Raw genomic sequence first — 21006 nt, 5'->3', positions numbered from 1 at the left:
ATCAAAGTCTGATTTTCCCAACACATATTGTTGAAGTGTATCATGGAGGGGAACAAAGGAGATTTCTGAGGACCTCAGAAGAAGAGTTGTTGATGATCAGGCTGGAAAAGATGACAAAACCATCTAAAAAGAGTTTGGACTCCACCAATCCACAGTTGGACAGAAAGTGTACAGACAAAATTTACAGACTAAGGCCCCATGCACACGGCCGTTGTTCACAGCCGTGTGTGGGCCGTGGAACCGCGGCCTGGATTCCTGCTGAGAGCAGGAGCGCATGGCGTCATTGGTTGCTATGACTCCGTGCGCTCCCTGCTGCCGGCGCAATACAGTAATACACTGGTATGATCTATACCAGTGTATTACTGTACTGTGGCGGCAGCAGGGAGCGCATGGCGTCATAGCAACCAATGACGCAGTGCGCTCCTGCTCTCAGCAGGAATCCAGGCCGCAGTTCCATGGACCGCTCACGGCCGTGAAAAACGGCTGTGTGCATTCGGCCTAAATTAAATACCATTATTTCCACACCCCGGCGGTGGTCGACCAACAAAAGATCAGACCAACAACAAGATGTGTAAGGGTACAACCAGACGGCATGGTTGTATCACGGTTGAAATGTGGCCACGCTACGGTTGAGTAAGGCATGGCCGTATGGGCTGCAGCGGGCTCTAATTAAGCTATTAAAGCCGCACTGTTTAGTCGGTCTGCATTGTTAATGGCCGTGCAAGTGCCGTATTGCCATTAACAAAGTCGATGAACTAGACAGTGCAGTCTCATTAGTTTAATTAGAACACGATGTGTCCATGCGGCTGTGCCACATTTTAGAAACACCATGCAACATTTGATATTTAATACACCAATGTAGAGTACTACAAAACTGACTTCCCCGTAAAGGTTTGGAAAGGCCAAGTCAAAGCGCTGATGTTAATCCAACAAGATAGTGAAAGGACCCTGAAGTGAGCAGTTAATGGGAGGAAACCCACCGACATAACAGACTTGTGAAGCCGCTTTGAATGGAACAATGGGCTAAAATTCTACAATTACCAGAAATGTTTGGTTGCAGTAATTTGTGCAGAAGGGGGTCACATCAAATACTGAAAGCAAAGGTTCACATACTTTTGCCACTCACAGGTATGCGATATTGGATTTTTTCCTCAATAAATGAATGACCGCGTCTAATATTTTGACTCACTTGTTTGATTATCTTTATCTTTTAAAACTTCTGAGAAAATCTGATTTAGTTTTAGGTAAATTTTATGCAGAAATACAGAAAATTCTGAAGGGTTCACAAACTTTCAAGCATCACTGTATGAGAAGTCCCTTGATGCACCTAGTGAGATGACTGAAATGTCAAAGTGGAAACTATAAATGAAAAGAAGGCAGCCTTCTCCGTTCTAGTCTGAAACAGCCCAGCCACCTCGCCAAGCAGATTGTGGATCCTGTAACCATGCCATAAATCACACCATGGTGAACCACTGCAAACTAAATATTACATATCCTAATAAAACTAACCTTAATGGGCGTTATACGCTTAACTAAGAGCCAAAGGAAGCAAAGTACTGAACTCACCTCGGCTGACTGGCTTCTTCACCCAACGGGTTCCCTCTCATTTAAGGGACACACTGCTCTGTACAGTGTGAACTTCTTTCATTTCTGAAATGGCCGGCCAGTGTTTACGGGGCCATCATTCAATGTCAGACGGTAGCCATAAAGCCAACGCTTCCTACGCATGCTTTTACATGGGATTTACAGTCTTTATTAGGTGTATAGATGTTATCTGCTTCAGTGATTATTCTGAAATATCCAGTATTAAGGAGGCGAGTATTTATAAGAGGGTGACACTTAGGCCTCTCACACGAGCGTTACGGATTGGCTCAGAATGCGTTCAGTGAAACTCGCACCATTTTGCAAGCAAGTTTAGACAGTTTTGTCTGCGATTGTGCTCAGTTGTTCAGTCGTCTGCGTGGGTGCAATGCGTTTTGATGCGTTTTTCACGAGCGTGAACAAAAACCTGAAAATTTACAAACATCTCTTAGCTACCACCAGTGAAAAACGCATTGCATCCAGGTTACATCCGGATGCAATGCGTTTTTCACTGAAGCCCCATTCACTTCTATGGGGCCGGGGCTGTGTGAAAAAGAAAGAAGAAGAAAAAAAAAAAAAAAAAAAAAAAAAAAAAAACAACAACAATATAGATCATTCGGCGATTCTCAGCCAACGCAGGATGGATGCATGAGAAAAACGCTAATGTACACACAGACCCATTGAAATGAATGCGTCAGGATTCAGTGCGGGTGCTATGCGTTCACTTCATGCATTTTATCCGTGCGGAAGACTCGCTCATGTAAAAGGGGCCTTAAGATATCATCCTGAGAAGGGTATAAGGTGACATTTCACTTGCTGCTCTTTAGCAAATAAAAAAAAAAGGGATCAGAAGAACGTGCTTTCCATGCTGCTGTCACTTGCAGATGGGTATGCTATTGCCGAAGTCTGGCCCAGCCATCGATCACCAAATGCACTGGCTAACCCTGTCATAAGTCACTTGATCTGAACGGCTGGATTCAAGGTTCGCTTTCGCAACCTTCGCTACAAAGGAGATCATTGTGCTGGGCAGAAAGAGCAGGACGCAAAGCTGCACTGCCACCTTGTGGCAAAAAATATGAAATACTATAAAGAATTCCGCAACTAAAATGTTACTTTATAAATAACCGGTTTCTGACACATTTGTGCCATTCCATTGATGCCTGCAAAAGACTGGCCGCAACTGAACATCTATTTTAATTGTGTTCTGCTTTACGGAGAAGAGAGATGGGCGTATGCTCTTGAGGGGAACGATGTGGGAATAATGGACAACTCCCTCCCATATGTCCTGGTGTGGGACACTCCTCCATGAGACAGAGGGAATGGGCCTAAAGTGGCTGCCGCAGCTTCTGCTCGGGTGCTGGAGAGGTCTGAAGCCGGACCAGCAGACATCAACTGATCGTCTTCAGACAAACCCTTTAAAAATATATTTCTGGGCCTGGAGCCAAGTGAGCAGATCTTCTCAGCTAAGGCATTTAATGAGGGCCCAAGATGATGTCGCAGCATCCAATAGAAAAAATTAAAGGCACGCTCTATTTTCGCATTAAAAACACGACCTCCGTCCCCAAATTACAGCAGTGATGATCACATGGGGAATGACTGGCAGAAATCATAAATGTCTCAAATACAGCAGGTATATGTCAGACTATATATACTTTACAAAGACATTACTATCAACCCTGTATTCAAATGTAGTCCATAAGGTGGATCCAGAAAGCTTCAAACTCTTCTCCAATCCACATCTCTCGCTGGTATATTAACCCTTTCCAGGGCAATTACTCTGAGCTTCCTTAAATTGTTTTGAGGCCCTAGAAATACTTCTACTGTTGCTGTGCAGAGGTCCAGAGATTTGCCCCAGCAAGGCGTTTGCTCATGCACGTTTTTTAGTTTACGCACTGTGCAGCTAATATATTGTATGTGGCCCTCTATACAGCTAATAGTGTAGATGATGAGCGCTATTACAACTCACATAAGACTTAATTTGGTAGGTGTCACGTCGGGTTCACATCAACGTTATTAATTCCATTACCGCTGTCGGTTGTAATGTGGTTATAGTGGAAAATAACGGAATTCGTAAGATGGAATTCAAAACGAAAACCTTTAAGAGGCATTCCGCTTTAGGGTACTTTCACACTAGGGTTTTTCTTTTCTGGCATAGAGTTCCGTCACAGGGGCTCAATACCGGAAAAGAACTGATCAGGCATATCCCCATGCATTCTGAATGGAGAGTAATCCGTTCAGGATGTATCAGGATGTCTTCAGTTCAGTCGTTTTGACTGATCAGGCAAAAGATAAAACCGTAGCATGCTACGGTAAAAATGTAAAGACAGATCCGTCTGTCCGCATGACGAGCAGAGAAAAGCATCCGTTCTTGCAATGCATTTGGGAGATGGATCCGCCTCACAAATGCTTTCAGTCACTTCCAAATCGGCAGTTCCGGAACTGCCCGCTGGATCACACTGCTACAAGTGTGAAAGTAGCCTTAGTCATAATTGAAGTCTATGGGCAAGTATAACGGATCTGTCTAATTTTTGTTATGCAGGACGAAAAAAATAAAATAAAAAAAGTCCTGTCTACGGAATTCATAATGTTGATGTGAACCTGCCCTTACCTGTATGGAAAGACGCAGACTGCACTGTATGAGGGTGAGGAGTCCCTTTAAAGGGAATCTGTTACCAGGAACGTGGACTATTAGGCCTCTTGCACACAAACTTTTTTTTTCCCCGTTTGCGTTCCGTTTTTTGCATGCTTGACTGCAGATAACAGTCCAAAATTGTGGTGACAGATTCCCTTTAAAGAGTAAAATTAATGTTTTCTAAAGCATAATTCCTAAAACTAAGTGTTGGAACGGTAAGATTTTTGGATTCTCCAGGTACAACCACAGCAAGAAATTGGTACATACACCAAGACTGGCCACACAATAGAAAGACTAAATAAATCCAACAGATTTCTGCAAGATCAGGAAAATCATCAAGGTGCATGGAGACAGCAAGACTAATGCTAGGATTTCAACATTCCTGATCCTTGTAGGGGGGACGGGTTGGCCCATCCTACAGATAGTGGATGCGCAATAAATACCTGAGAAGCAAAAACCCTTTAAGGTCTCATGCGTATGTATTTTGCGGCCGCAAAAAAAGGATCTGCTAAAAATATGGATGACGTCTGTGTGCATTCCATATTTTGCGGAACAGCTGTCCCCTAATAAAAAGAAATACTATCCTTGTCCGTAATGCGAATAATAATAATAGGACATGTTCTTTTTTTTGCGGAACGAAAACACAGACATACGGAAATGGAATGCTTACGCAAAAAAAAAAAAAAAAAAACCCCATAATGAACGACAGGGAAAGAAAATACGTTTGTGTTCATGAGCCCTAAAGCAGTGATGCTCAATCTGCAGCCCTCAAGCTGTTGTAAAACTACAACTCCCACCATGCCCTTCTGTGGGCTGTCCGGGAATGATGGGAGTTGTAGTTTTTCAACAGCTGGAGGGCCGCAGATTGAGCACGCCTGCGTTAAAGCATCTTTTTTTTTTTTTTCAGTTTCACAATCAATGTGGGTAGAGTGTGTGCAAAAATATTACATTTCACCAAATTGTACATTTGTGAAGAACTTCCTGGTTACTTACAAGGGGTAGCCATTAATGAGCTCCATTACTATGGCATGCCTGTTGTAGTCATAGGGTTTTGGAACAGGGAACCCTCGGTCATGCAAGGCCTGGAAAAAACAGATTTGAAATGTCTGTTAACCAAAGAAGTTTTCATAACTCTGCATTTTCAGGTTAGGCATAAATGATTAACAGCTATAATGGTAAGTATTAGCAGCCCTCCAGACGTGAAAAGCATTCTGTGAATTTTGTGCCACTTATCAATGGGGCATATCCACACTGGGCAGTATCCAGATTCACTGATTACAGGTTCCATCTAGGGGTGCCGTCACAGAATAATAAAATCCCCCACAGTCCTTGTGCTCTCCAATGACCTTTACATACCGTGCTGCAGCGATGACATAGCGGGCTAACCACATAACCACTTACTGGCCTCAGAGGCGTAGCTAAAAGTTTTCCCACCAGATATTTAAATGAGAATTTTAGCTGTACTCAAGTCTTGGGCCTCATGCACACGACCGTATGCCCTCTGAGACATACGGTCTGTGAGCGGGCCATATGTCCCGGAGCGGCATACATTGTGCACACAGGAGCACACAGCATCATAGATTACAATGATGCTGTGCACGTCGGGCCGCCCGACTATTGTCCTGCATTCATAAGATCTTATGAGTGCGGGACAATGGCCCAGCGGGCGATCTGACATGCACAGCAGCATTGGAATCTATGATGCTGTGTGCTCCCGTGCGCACATGGTAATGGACCATGTGATTAGAGCATGTGATCTGACGTTACCACAGGTCATTTAGCCGGTAGTTCATCAGTAAAGTAGTAAAGAAGAGAACGCCAACTACGCGATCAAGAGGAGAAGGGGAGTTAATTATTTTATTTATTTTAACCCTCAATTGATCACCTACTAAGCATTCTGTAATCAGAATGCTATTATTTTCCCTTATAACCATGTTAAGGGAAAATAATAACATCTACACAACACCGAACCCAAACCTGAACCTGAACTTCTGTGAAGAAGTTCGGGTCTGGGTACCACAGTCGTTTTTTTTATAACGCGCGTGCAAAACACATGGCACCCGCGCGATAAAAACTGAACATCGGAACGCAAATCGCAGTCAAAACTGACTGCAATTGCGTATCTAATCACGCGGGTTTGCCACAATACACCGGGACGGCATCCAGACCTAATCCGGACACGCTTGTGTGAACCCAGCCTTACTTTTAAGTTTTAAATGACAGACCGCTGAAATCAACTCACCTGTCTCTACTTTATTCTGCCGTTAGTATGGGCAGCACAAAGTTGATGCCAGGTTCCCTTTAAAGTAAGGATGACATTTATGCTTTGTCAGGAGGCGGTTAATTCACAAAAAAGCCTTTAAAGTGAATGTGTCACCAGGTTTATGCTGCTAGGTTCTAACGGCTCCAGCTCATGACAGTTATTTCCTATATTTATGCGCTCGCGGCTTTCCCTGCCTCCGATTGACAGTTTATTTTCCTTAAGAATCAGCAGCAGGTGGAAGGGGATAGCAAGGAGCTCAAGAATATGGGGACTCATTGGAATGCCCTGGAGCTGTTCAGTACAAGATTTTTGAAAAACGACTGGGTTGATTAAAGAAAATGACCCAGCGTTTTGCCGAGACCTGTCTCAAGTTTATGTTGTCCTTCGTTAGGACACCATAAAACTGGTGACAGATTCCCTTTAAAAGTACAGAACCTCGTAATGAAAATGGCAGTTAAAACTACCTTCAGACCCATTGGCACCATCAGTCTGTTCTTGGTCTCCAGGGCAAGCACAGGGAATCTACAATTCACCCCAGACCTGCAACAGATTATCTGACTGTTCCGGTGGATAAAGGGAGAGTGACTGATTTTTATATTACAGCACTCTACATTTATACAGTTCCTTAATGTTTTCTTTAAAGCGACCTCGAAAAGCAGAGATTCATTTTAAAAGCTTTGGTATTGAGATTCTCCTGACAGAAGGCAGTTAGCTATAAATGTGCAGTATATGACCAACACATAAAACTGCTGAAAAATAAAGAGCCCCATGGAATTGTTCTTCACATCCAGCTGAATGTCCTGAACCTGGATCTATGCTGATAATACCTGGACACCGGGAGCAGCAATGTGCACGGCGATCATTTACCATTTGGAGTATTAGCGATTACCAGGACAGACAAAAGATCCCTGTGCCCAGAATAAGCCGGGCTTTGATCTGCCGGCAATTATTTGATGGATTTACAGAAAAGCAATTAGACTGTGGAATTTCAAGCTTAAGGATGACATTCTTCCTTGGGAACAGCAGAAGCAATTTAAAACTCCTCTTTTAGAGCACGTACTTCCCATTCGTCTCAGGCATCCAAATGGGGAGTGAGAAAGACAATGAGGAAATAACAAATCTCAAACATGCTCAAACACCACCTTCTGAACAACTGAGACATGACCGATTCTTAGGTCTCGCTCTCTCATATATATATTAATATTCGCTGACGAGTAATCCCTAGAAGAATATAGGACTTTCATGGTGGTATGACCTACAGCCCCAAACATATGGAACAATGCAACAGGATGTAAAATAAATCATTGGGAACATTCTTCCAAATATCTTATTCTTTCTGCGACTCCTTAGTGGTCCTAGATCTGCAAAACATCATTTATACAGGAATAAATATTACTGGAGATGTTTCTATCATGTGCACTATTCTAATTTAAAAAGTGATGTCCCCCGCTTAGGACCTATTCTACGAGCAGACCGCTGTGGTGAACCCAGCCCCTACAAGCACTTGACGCCTTTGCCATTCATTTGGACACCGGTCATATAATACTGGATTTTCTTTGCAATGGTCGCTACAGGAGGGATGTCCATTTGACCACAGCTGATCGCAAGGTTGGTTTCATTTGAAAACGGGTATTTGTTCATAAGACAACATCTGTAGCAGCACCAGAGGTCCACGTGCATCTAGATATTTCCTTCAGAAGACTATATAGGTGCAGATTTATATATAATTTTAGCTAAAATGGATGATGACCGACCATAAGGTGAGAGGTTAGCTTAGTGGTTTCAGGTGACTCTTACGCTGGGTTAACACCAGAGCGTTCGCGATGGAGCGCTCTGTATGCGCGATTGTACGGGTGTTTGCAATCGTGCATACAGAGACAAGCGAACGCCCGTTGTCGCGCGTTCCCGAAAGTCTATGTACGGGAACGTGCGACATGATGCCACAAAGAAGCTCATGTACTTCTTGGGGTGTTGGGCGTTTTACAGCACGATCGTACGCGCTGTAAAACGCCCAGGCGAGAACCATGCCGATCGGGAAGCATTGGTTTCTCCTTGTTGAGCGTTTTACAGCGCGTAGGAACGCGCTGTAAAACGCTCAGGTGTGGACCCAGCGTTAAAGGGTTTCTACCACTTGGATTTCACATAATTAGGTGTCAGACACTAGCGCTCCACTGTCTATCTATTATAGCAGGATAGTTTGGCAGAGCAGACACTAGCGGAGCGCTAGTGTCTGACACCTAATTATGTGAAATCCAAGTGGTAGAAACCCTTTAAGAATGAGCTTCATAAATTTAGAACAGACCACAGCACTCCAAGTTCTATTCTTATTTTCTTATATTTTATCCATCCAGAAAAAGTAGTATTTAGTCAATGGCCAACGTTTCGGTCCAACCTAGACCTTGCTCACGGCCTTAGACATTTTGAAGAGGAGCGTGCAGGATGGCATCCTGGGAGAAATAGTGGAGGTGAAAGCTGCGATAAAGGAATACTTTGAGATTAATGTGGGCTCAGCTTCAGTCCATTCAGTATGGGAGGTCTTTACTAGTTTACAGATCCCAGCGGATAATGTGGGAGATAGCCGGATCCAATGAGGAGAGGGCCCTAAGGTCTTTGATAGTGTGCAGAGGCAGTTTCTGTGGTGTACGCTTAATCATATGGTATTTGGAAAAAGATTCATATCTTGGGAGAAAGTACTTTACTCCAGCCCAAATGCGAGAATTAGGGCAAGTGGGGGCATGTCCATGAGATTTCAACTACAACGGGGTACTCGACAGGGATGCCCTCTGTCGCCGTTGTTTGCTCTGGTGATAGAGCCATTGGCTGCTGCAGTGCGCAAGTCTCATGTTATACAGGGGTTTTTGTGATTGTGGCGACGTATGCAGACACCCTGCTGTTTCTGGGCGATACATCTTATTTGTCGTAATGTCTGACAGGAATATTCCATGTGTAGAGACATTTAAATATCTGGGTATTAACATATCCCCTAAAATTAAAGATTTTGAAGAACCGAATCTTACTCCACTACTAACTTTCGCAATAAAATTAAGGCCTGGTGTAAACTCTACTTATAAGTGGTGGGTAGGACGAACCTTCTTAAGATGGTTTTGATGCCGCAGCTTCTAAATATTCTGCACAATGCCCTGGTCTGGCTGCCAAAGGATAGGTTTAACAAGATTAATTCGATTTAGGGACTTGATATGGCATAAGGGACAACCTAGAATAAAACTCAAGACCCTGCAGTATTCTAAAACTGAGGAGGGCCTAGCAGTTCCCAATCCATGGGTATACTATCTGGCGGCCTAAAGTCAGCACTTTAAAAGGATGGCTAGAATTGGGGGCCACAGCTATGACTAGGCAGATACTTAGGTCTCTCCTGAAAGGATGGGATTTTATGATGCTATTGGAGGGGTTAGATGTGAGATCAGATATTCCCATATGGCGTACAATGTATTCAGTTTGGCAAACGATCAAACACCTGAGAAGGGTTACTGGGATCACAGAATATGCCCCAATATGGAGCAACCCAGTCTTGACTGAATTCGGTTCTCTCACAGCGTTTGACGAATGGAAGGAGAGCGGAGTGACAAGGACGGGACATCTCCTGGAGGTCGGACTGTTTAGATCCTTCACTAGCTTTCAGGAAATTTATGGTATTCCTAGACGTTGTTTCTATCAATACCTGCAAATGCAACATGCTTACAACACTATGATCAAGAATGGTACTGTGGTGTCACAGCGGGATACAGCGTTACATTTTGTAGTTTCAGGAGGGGAGAGGGATGATATCCATGGTATACCAAATGGAAAAGGATTTAGGAAAACTAGAGGAATGGTCAAAAATCTGGCAACTAAAATTTAATGTTGATAAGTGCAAGATAATGCACCTGGGGCGTAAAAACCCAAGAGCAGAATATAAAATCAGTGATACAGTCCTAACCTCAGTATCTGAGGAAAGGGATTTAGGTGTCATTATTTCAGAAGACTTAAAGGTAGGCAGACAATGTCACAGAGCAGCAGGAAATGCTAGCAGAATGCTTGGGTGTATAGGCAAGAGGAATTACCAGTAGAAAGAGGGAGGTGCTCATGCCGCTCTACAGAGCACTAGTGAGACCTCATTTGGAGTATTGTGCTCAGTACTGGAGACCATATCTCCAGAAGGATATTGATACTTTGGAGAGAGTTCAGAGAAGAGCTACTAAACTAGTACATGGATTGCAGGATAAAACATAAAAGGAAAGATTAAAGGACCTTAACATGTACAGCTTGGAAGAAAGACGAGACAGAGGGGATATGATAGAAACTTTTGAATACATAAAGGGAATCAACAAGGTAAAAGAGGAAAGAATATTTAAAAGAAGAAAAACGGCTCCAAGAGGACATAGGTTTTAAATTAGAGGGGCAAGGTTTAAAAGTAATATCAGGAAGTATTACTTTACTGAGAGAGTAGTGGATGCATGGAATAGCCTTCCTGCAGAAGTGGCAGCTGCAAATACAGTGGAGGAGTTTAAGCATGCATGGGATAGGCATAAGGCCATCCTTCATATAAGATAGGGCCAAGGGCTATTCCTAGTATTCTGTATATTGGGCAGACTAGATGGGCCAAATGGTTCTTATCTGCCGACACATTCTATGTTTCTTTATCGGTTGTTGCTTGACAAATACCTGGAGTTACATCCACTCACCAGGATGTGGGTGCAATTTCGAAGGATCAATGGTCTGATATACTAGAAGCGGTACCTTTGTCCTCCTTGAGTGAAAGTGGAAAGCTCTCGCAATTATTTATTATCCATAGAGTGTACAAGACACCGGTTTTCTTACATCGGATGAGATACAGAAAGCTTTCACAGTATGTATACCATCGGATCCCAAGGTGTGTATTTGGGTTATGTGTCAGAGTTGGGAACAGAAAATATGCTTAAAGTGGCTATAGGTGGCTTGTTATATGTGGCTAGGAAGTTGATAGCTCTACATTGCATACAGGCTGACCCTCCGACACAAAAAGGCTGTCTTCCAGAAAAGAGGAGGCCCCCTCAAATATGAGAAGCTATGGGAGCCGTGGCAGGAGTGTGTGCAATCAAATAATATTATGGGGTAAAGGTGCAGCTGATAACGGAACTTGGGGGGGGGGGGGGGGGGGGGGGAGTTAAGGGTTCAGGGGAAGGTATTACATGTCAAATATATATGTAGGTATACATGTACATTGATATGTTGAGACTTGCTTCTTAATCTAACTTTAATGTATGATGTTTTTATTCTTTGTAATACGTATTGGAAAACTAGTACAAAGGATCTGATTCATTCAAAAAATTATTAGGCATAGTGGCCAGTGCAAAAACTGCAGGAATTTTGGTTTTAGTTTAAATATAAAAAGTGACATGGAAAGTTAAAAATAACATCAACGATTATAAAAAAATATGTTAAAGATGGAAAAGTGATTGAAACAGCAGGACATTTTCTGATGACACATCCCCTTTACGTTTTCTCTGGTCTCAGTCACTCTCTGCTGTGCTAAGCGTTCCTGGAAACCAGCAAGCTGACATATCCATTATATGGGATCCATCAGATCACTTGTGAGTCAATGACTCAACGGATGCATCACTTTCATCATGGCCCCTGATATTACACCAGTGTGAACGGAGGATCATCTGATCAGGAGAATTTAGAAGTAGAGGGATATACATATCGAAAATGGTTTCCAGCCACCTCTTCTCTAAGTGCAGCACCCATTGTCAGGTTATTTGTTACTGGCTGCACCCAAGTCACTTTTCCCGTTATACAGTTTCTCAGCATTCAGAGAACCCGACACGAGCTGATCTCTGTAGATGTTGAAATATTTCTTGCTTACTTTGGGTTGTATTAAGTAACTGTGGTTCACCAGGAGACAAAGCCAGGATAAGCAGCGGACAGAGCTGCCCTTATACAAGTCAGATTTGTCCACTGGCGCTGATTGCACTGGAGACTGAAATGTTCAATGTTTGCCCGAGTCAGAAGCTGTTACTGAAACACCATCAGCTTGTCTACTAATACTATAACTAGTGCTCGCTCACCTCCGCCAAGCAAAACGACAGAGCAAAATCGGAAAACCAGCCTGAATAAATAATTCTCACACATCTCACTGTGCCAGGCAGAAGGGGGAGCCTCCTAGACCCATATTCCTAATACAGCAGGGCAAATGCATGGTTATGTCTTTAGGAGACTATTACGAATGTTATAGCTTACTAGGCTCAACGACTATGTGCCAAAAATCTAAATAAATAATAAAAAAATACTGACAGTCAATACCAGGGGTCAGCAACCTTCTGCACTCCAGCTGTTGTCAAATTACAACTCCCAGCATGCTCCATTCATTTCTATGGGAGTTCGGAGAAGAGCAGAGCAATTTTACATACTGGAAGTTGTAGTTTCATGACAGTTGGAGCGCCGGAGGTTATAAGCAGATCTGGTACCCCTCATGCCACTCACTCTACAGTCCTGTATTGATATTAATGTTAATTTATTAAATGGGCAGAGATGACCGGGAAAAAAAAAAACCCTCAAATTTGAAACAGGACCTGTCCCCTCTTGTGACTTGTCTGTTTTAGCAACTACTTGGATTCCCCATGTATTGGCAGTTCTGGATTATATTTTCTCCTCAGTCTATGTTGTGTCATTCCACCATTATGCCTATTACAAGTTTATGAATAAATTGGCAGCAGTCTTCAATAAAGGTCTAGTTGGATGTTACCAACTGGGGGTGTGACCCTGTATAGTCTGACATTATCCAATCAGTGCTGCCAGTGTCAGACTGTGCAGGGACACCGCCCCAATTGGTAACACCCGGATGGACCTTTATTGCAGACTGTTGACAATTCATAAATAAACTTAGGGTGGCAGCACCCAAAACATGGCTTCTTTACCTAAATTATTTCTGCTGAGACTCCTTGTGGGTAGATATTATCACTAAGCAATTCTTCTACTGAGGGAATATTTCCGGCGCTGGGTAAGAGAGGGCCTTCTGTATTGTACAGAAGATAAGCTTGAATAGGGTGTACATGTGTGCAGTGAAATTGCTTCATTATAAAAAAAAAAAAAAAAAAGAGAAAACCACACACACACACACACACACAATTATAGAACCACGTCCCCTCTAGTTCAAACAAACAATGGAAGCCCTTTCTACCTCTCCACACACTGATCAGCACGATAAACCAACCTAAAGCCATTGTTATTCACCCAGATATTGACTAGTTACCTTCATGTATGCAAACTCCTTCATAGCCGCCAGACGAGACAGGTAGAGCCATGACATCTTGCATCTGTGCTTGTGATAGTCGCGCTTGTTTTTAAGGTTACGAAAAGATGTTCTTCCCAGTCGGTGAAGTTTTAATGCCATCTGTTTCTCCTCTTCATTTGCAACAATGTAGATATCTATATGGAGCAATAAGTAAAGTTACTGAGGAACTGAAATGTGCACTTTAGATGACACATAATACAAGAACCAGTTGTAAAATCTGCGCACACACACAGGCTAGGTTTAAAAAAAAAAAAAAAAAAAAAAAAAAAAAAAAAAAGTGGAATCCACATCAGGTTTTTTTTTATGTGTTTTTCTGAAGCATTTTTTTTATATTTTAATATGCGCATTTTCGGATGCGGTGATGCACATGATGTTTATATTTATTATTATTTATAAATTTATTTTTGTATTGTAAGGAAATGTGGGGGATTACAATGTTTATGTATTGTGTTTTTTCTTTTTTGTTTTTTTAGGAGGCTACAATGTCCACTAGTTTGTTACTATACTCCCAATATTTAGATACCACGATAACACTTGTACACGGCATCTAAAGTCTAATGACTGCGATCGTCATTATTGCCGGTTGTGGACATTAGCCATGAGTCTCTGCTGTTTGAAACGTGTACGGCGCTGGTAGCGAAGGGGTTAAAGAAACAAATCTAAAGTCCTCCTATCATAGGTGATTATGGTCGAGCAGCACAAATATAAAACTTCCAGCCTTGGGAATGTTCTGTGCTGAACAGACAGTTGATTGGGATAAATTAACACTATCGTTTCCAATTCCTCCATACATGTATGTGTTCTCAGCAGGGAGAGGGGAATCTACCTTAAGAACAAAAGGATCGAGCATGCTGGAATTCAGCATGCCAATCCTTTTTCCTGAGATCTGCCAGCAGGGGATACTGATGTCCCCCACATACAGAGTTTAGCTGCTGTAGTACTGTAAAGCCAGTGAGAATAACACCAGCCACATCTGTACACATTAGACTAGTTGGCAAGTCCAGCAAAAATTTGCGTGTTCAGCCAACATTCATCTACTGTTTATGACCAATTAATGAATATTCCTGGGATGGTGCTCAATATCAGATCAGTGGAGGTGGGTCCTACTTTTGGCACTCCAGCTGATCAACCATTCAATGAAGCCGTACCTGGATCGAGCACAGCTCCATACATTGAGTAGTGGCCGGGAAATATACCGTACTGCAAGCTTAGGCCCATTCAAGTGACTGACACTAGCCTCTTTTTTTTTCAGGTTTATATTTATGGGGTTTGGGCATTAGGTTTGTTTACAGCTTCTAAATCTAAATGGCTGCTCTCTGCAGCACTTCATTAAAAGGTTCTGTACACCTTTGGGGGCAATTTTTTGTATGACTGCATTTTACTCAATCAAAATCAATTTTTCATTTGGCCTTTATTAAAAATATTGAGCCATTCTGTCATAAAGGGCTAACTGTCTAGCAGTGTCACTGCTACTTTCACTTTGTGCCAGTAATCTAAAAAGCCTCAGCTCTAAACTACTGAGAGGTCATAAACACTTATTAAAGTCACATTCATATCAGTAAGATAAGGATTGAGCTTTGATGAGCGTTTATAAGGTCTGAGAACAGATATAAGGAGCCGTCAGCTGAGATGCCTGACGAAGCAGAGAGAAAAATCAGATCCTGCTACTAGAGCATGTCAGCTCTGTACAGAGAAATGGACTCCATATTTCTAATAAAGACCAATTGAAAAAAGTGATTTTTTTAAATCCTTATAATGAGTACAATGCAATAATAAAAGAAATTGCCCTCAAAAGCGTACATAGCCTTAAGTTGTTTGCAGTGACAGTGACATGACCAGATCACCCATCCAGATTCAAAGACGTGCCATTCCTAACCTTTCAAAGAAGACACTAATCATTTTGAGGAAAGAACTGTCTTACCTGACTCTTTACCAACACCCATCTGGTTACCAACTGAAGTGACGACATCTCGAGATGAAAGAGTCTTTAGCGCCAGGTAGTCATATCCACCATAAATTAGCCGGTAGCCCTGAACAGCTAAACAAAAGACAAAAAAAAATTAAATAAAAGAACACTGCCTTTAACTCATCTCAATGTTCAGAATCAACTTTTTAAAAGGGGTTCTGCAGTTTGTTTAAACTGATGATCTATCTCTGGGGGACACTCGGGACCGCCTTCTCACTGTTTACCGCTGGCCTAGTGACATCACGACTAGTATCAACTGGCCTGGGCGGGGCTAAGCTCCATTCAAGTGAACAGAGCTTAGCCGCGCACAGGTAAGTTGATACTAGTCGTGATGTCACTGGGCTTCGGTAAACAGTGAGAAGGACCCGCTGATCAGATGCTGATGATCTATACAAAGGATAGATCATCAGTTTAAACAAACTGCAGAACCCCTTTAAGGGTCCATTCACATGTCCGCAATAAAGTTCCGCATTTTGTGGAACGGAATTGCGGACCCATTAATTTCTATGGTACAGCACGATGTGCTGCCCGGATACGGAATTGCGTTCCCACACTTCCAGGTCCGCATTTCCGTTCCCAAAAATAATAGAACATGTCCTATTCTTGTCCGCAATTGCGGACAAGAATAGGCATATTCTATTAGTGCCGGCAATGTGTGGTCCGCAAAATGCGGATCTGCAAAACACACACACGGATGTGTGAATGGACCCTAAGACTTAGCTACTAGCATAAGATATGTACTGTTATACCAATGACCGAACTGACAAATTGCCACATCTACAGTTACAGCCTGTTACCCACTGTATTGTATTTTCGGGACAGGTGCGCATTGAAATAGTCTGTTATTACACTCCTCGGCATTGATATTGTAACACGAAGGGAAAGATGTGGAATTAATTACGGGATACCTAGAAATTTTATTAACAAGAAAAAGGATTAAAAAAAATGGAGACAAAATATTTAGAACATCTTGATTTATTCAGCGTTGAGTATGAGCACCACACACAGAAATACACGTACTTACACGCCGTGGCATGCTATCAATGAGGTAATTAATGGTTGTCTGAGGAATGTTCTGCCACGCTGAATGCCCTTGGACATACAAATCATCAAGATCTGCTGCTGGCAAATCCCTTTGCAATTGGCGACAAACAATGTCCCAAATGTAATCAATGGGAGACAAGTCCTGAGATCCAGTGGCTATGGTAGCACGTTTAAGCCACACAGGCTACTCACAGTAGCATGAGCAAAAAGTGGCCTGGTGGTGTCCTCTTGAAAAACAGCTTCTGGGAGACACTTTGGAGAAATTGTTGTATAACTGGTTCCACGACCAAATCAACTTAAAGGGGTTGTCTCAACTCAAGTTATATTATGTGCATGACATTGATATAAGTAACTTACTAATGTACAGTACAGACCAAAAGTTTGGACACACCTTCTCAAACGGTTTTCTTTATTTTCATGACTATGAAAATTGTAGATTCAAACTGAAGGCATGAAAACTATGAATTAACACATGTGGAATTATATACATAACAAAAAAGTGAGAATATGTAATATTCTAGGTTTTTCAAAGTAGCCACCTTTTGCTTTGATTACTGCTTTGCACACTCTTGATGAGCTTCAAGAGGTAGTCACCGGAAATGGTTTTCACTTCACAGGTGTGCCCTGTCAGGTTTAATAAGTGGGATTTCTTGCCTTATAAATTGGGTTGGGACCATCAGTTGCCTTGTGGAGAAGTCAGGTGGATACACAGCTGATAGTCCTACTGAATAGACTGTTAGAATTTGTATTATGGCAAGAAAAAAGCAGCTAAGTAAAGAAAAACTAATGGCCATCATTACTTTAAGAAATTAAGGTCAGTCAGTCCGAAAAATTGGGAAAACTTTGAAAGTGTCCCCAAGTGCAGTCACAAAAACCATCAAGCGCTACAAAGAAACTGGCTCACATGCGGACTGCCCCAGGAAAGGAAGACCAAGAGTCACCTCTGCTGAGGATAAGTTCATCCGAGTCACCAGCCTCAGAAATCACAGGTTAACAGCAGCTCAGATTAGAGACCAGGTCAATGCCACACAGAGTTCTAGCAGCAGACACATCTCTAGAACAACTGTTAAGAGGAGACTGTGTGAATCAGGCCTTCATGGTAGAATATCTGCTAGGAAACCACTGCTAAGGACAGGCAACAAGCAGAAGAGACTTGTTTGGGCTAAAGAACACAAGGAATGGACATTAGACCAGTGGAAATCTGTGCTTTGGTCTGATGAGTACAAATTTGAGATCTTTGGTTCCAACCACCGTGTCTTTGTGTGACGCAGAAAAGGTGAACGGATGGACTCTACATGCCTGGTTCCCACCGTGAAGCATGGAGGAGGAGGTGTGATGGTGTGGGGGTGCTTTGCTGGTGACAACTGTTGGGGATTTATTCAAAATTGAAGGCATACTGAACCAGCATGGCTACCACAGCATCTTGCAGCGGCATGCTATTCCATACGGTTTGCGTTTAGTAGGACCATCATTTATTTTTCAACAGGACAATGACCCCAAACACACCTCCAGGCTGTGTAAGGGCTATTTGACCATGAAGGAGAGTGATGGGGTGCGGCGTCACATGACCTGGCCTCCACAGTCACCGGACCTGAACCCAATCGAGATTGTTTGGGGTGAGCTGGACCGCAGAGTGAAGGCAAAAAGGGCCAACAAGTGCTAAGCATCTCTGAGAACTCCTTCAAGACTGTTGGAAGACCATTTCAGGTGACTACATCTTGAAGCTCATCAAGAGAATGCCAAGAGTGTGCAAAGCAGTAATCAAAGCAAAAGGTGGCTACTTGAAGAACCTAGAATATGACATTTTCAATTGTTTCAGACTTTTTTTGTTATGTATATAATTCCACATGTGTTAATTCATAGTTTTGATGCCTTCAGTGTGAATCTACAATTTTCATAGTCATGAAAATAAAGAAAACTCTTTGAATGAGAAGGTGTGTCCAAACTTTTGGTCTGTACTGTAGATGAATTATCAGAAACTGCTCTGGTCCCCACTATTTTACTTCTTCGTCCTCTTTATACACTGCTAGTCTCCAGGGGTTACGGCCACTTCTGCAGTGCAGCAGCGGTGGCCGCGATTGCGCACAGCTAGAAAAAAAAAAGCCGGCCTTTCTGGTGGCCGGGAATTGATGGAGTGAGCGCGCACGGGTCCGCGCGCATGCGCAGCAGCTCCCGTTTCTGTCCACCTCTCTGTTATTCTCTCCTGTAAAATACAAATCGCTGCAACCACTTACCATAGGTTGTCACGATCTGTACAGGGTCTACTCTGCTGAGACTGCTACGGTTTCAGATAGTCCAGCAGCCTCACCAGCGTGCACGTGTAGTCAAGGGGTGGGATTATATTATCCCAGCGCCTCATGCCTGCTCCATCAGTCACAGCAGAGGTACCGCACCCCCTCCCCCCCCCCAGCTCAGGAAGTGCCCCAGGAGCCGTGCACTGAGGACTGAAATAAGGAGGTGAGACAACCCCTTTAATGCTGAGCTCTTAGTGTACCCGAAATGAGAGGGATCCGGCTACCGTACATTATGCCAGCCCACACCATAACTGTTGTGATGTTCCCTTGTGAAGGCGTTGCTCACGGGTCTCCAGACATCACTGTGTTAAAGACAAAAGTGGGACTAATCACTGAGGAGGACAGACCTCCATTCCAGCCTCCATTGCGTTCTTGCTGTGCGCCAGCGTTGGCATGCGGTCAGCGGACCACCTTTTGCTAGACATCTGGCTCATATCCTTCTGATGGTTTGTGTAGACACTGTTAGCCGTTTGTGATGTGCTGTCCAATTTCCCTTGCAGTACAGTATGGACTTCTAATCAGATGACCCGTTTGTGAAGAGGTTCGCCTCTGTGCACCTCTTGCTGTCATTATAGTTCATCGTTGCTTTCCCAACCACCGGGACACGCAACGTTGTACAGTGCTGACATCTCAGCCTAGGTGCACAGCAATCTGCAGGAGTGATAAACCAGTTCAAGGATTCTGTCCCTCTCAGTTTGTGACAAGTGGTTATAACTGGCATGTCGAAGAACAGGAGGCATCACACGTGACTTTTAGATCCCAATCCAATTTTTGAGGTTTCATGTGGCAAAAAAAAAAAAACCTTGCTTTCAACCTGTTTTTTTATCTCCCCCACCACCACCACCATCTCAGATTGGAGCTAGGTGCTTGAAAATTTGATCATTAGTAATCTTAGTGTGGATCTTATACCCGATTGTTCCCTGCTTTGCATAACCTTACAGCTTGTACTTTTGGTTTCCAATTTCTATGTGGAGGAGTGCATATCCCCAGATATCTACCACCGGGGAAGAGTCAGGTCACAACAATACACCTCATGCTATAGTCACGTGGGTGAAGTCTGGCACTGATTCAGCAGTGGAAAAATTTGCATTTTCTGTTGCATAATCCACAATTTACCATTGACTCGAAAGTAAAAAAAAAGACAAAAAAAAAACCAAAAAAACAACAACACTTAACCGTGTGCACATGGAGAGTTCTTTTCAATGACTGATTTGAAGAACGCTTGAAAGGCAGCATGTTACTTCTTTGTAGCAGATTTGATTGTGGTTTCCATAGAAGTCAATGGGGATGCAAAAAAAAAATACAAAAATCACTCAAAAAGTATTCTTAAATGCTTGTAAAAACTCTAAAAACCACAACCAAAAGGGACTTGTTTTCCGCTTATTGCTGTGGATTTTGGAGTGTGAACAAAGCCTCAGTTCAGTCCCACTGGAATGTGTACAGCCAGTATTATGCATCAGTATTGGTAAGCCAGTACTATGGATCTTAAATACAGGGATATACATATAATGGAAAGTTTTATACATCCACTCCTAATCTGGCTCCAAAATATGGATCCAAAACACTAATAAAGTCTGGAACCCAAGGCCTTACAGTGATTTGCCTAAAGCTATATAAACTCATTAAATGGAAAAACGCAGATTACTCACTCTTTGTACGTTCATATGCAACAAGTTTATGCTTTACAAGCTCTCGCAAGATTTTGTTGCAGCCGCCATGTTTCAGACTGGCTATTGAGGCAATTAAACTGGCCGGCACAATCTCATGGTTCCGCATGCCCATTTCAACCTGGAAGAAAAACAAAACGGTCATTAACAAAGGCAATGCAATCAGAATGACTAATACTGGGGCGTCCAACAAGAAAGACCCCACTTATCCACAAACGGTAAAACAGGCTTGTACAGTAAATCAGGGCTGGAAAAATCCCAGGCGCCAGGTCGCCATGGCGATCAG

At 42.8% G+C, this 21006-nt stretch overlaps 1 protein-coding gene across 1 annotated transcript in view; it reads right to left on the bottom strand.

Moving 5' to 3' along the window:
• Positions 1-21006, bottom strand: part of RIOK2 (RIO kinase 2) — a 52887-nt gene that overhangs the window by 24299 nt on the left and 7582 nt on the right. Inside the window, exons 2-5 of the mRNA XM_044291312.1 lie at positions 20703-20841; positions 15671-15787; positions 13708-13883; positions 5207-5295 (exon numbers count right to left, since the gene is read on the bottom strand). Of these exons, the coding sequence (XP_044147247.1) occupies positions 5207-5295; positions 13708-13883; positions 15671-15787; positions 20703-20841 (521 nt within the window). The remainder of the gene's footprint in view (positions 1-5206; positions 5296-13707; positions 13884-15670; positions 15788-20702; positions 20842-21006) is intronic.

Source organism: Bufo gargarizans, chromosome 1 (assembly GCF_014858855.1).
Source record: "Bufo gargarizans isolate SCDJY-AF-19 chromosome 1, ASM1485885v1, whole genome shotgun sequence".
In the NCBI taxonomy this organism is placed as follows: Eukaryota; Metazoa; Chordata; class Amphibia; order Anura; family Bufonidae; genus Bufo; species Bufo gargarizans.
The sequence above is the reverse complement of the archived record's forward strand: the minus strand, read 5'-3'. Positions and strand labels throughout refer to the sequence as shown.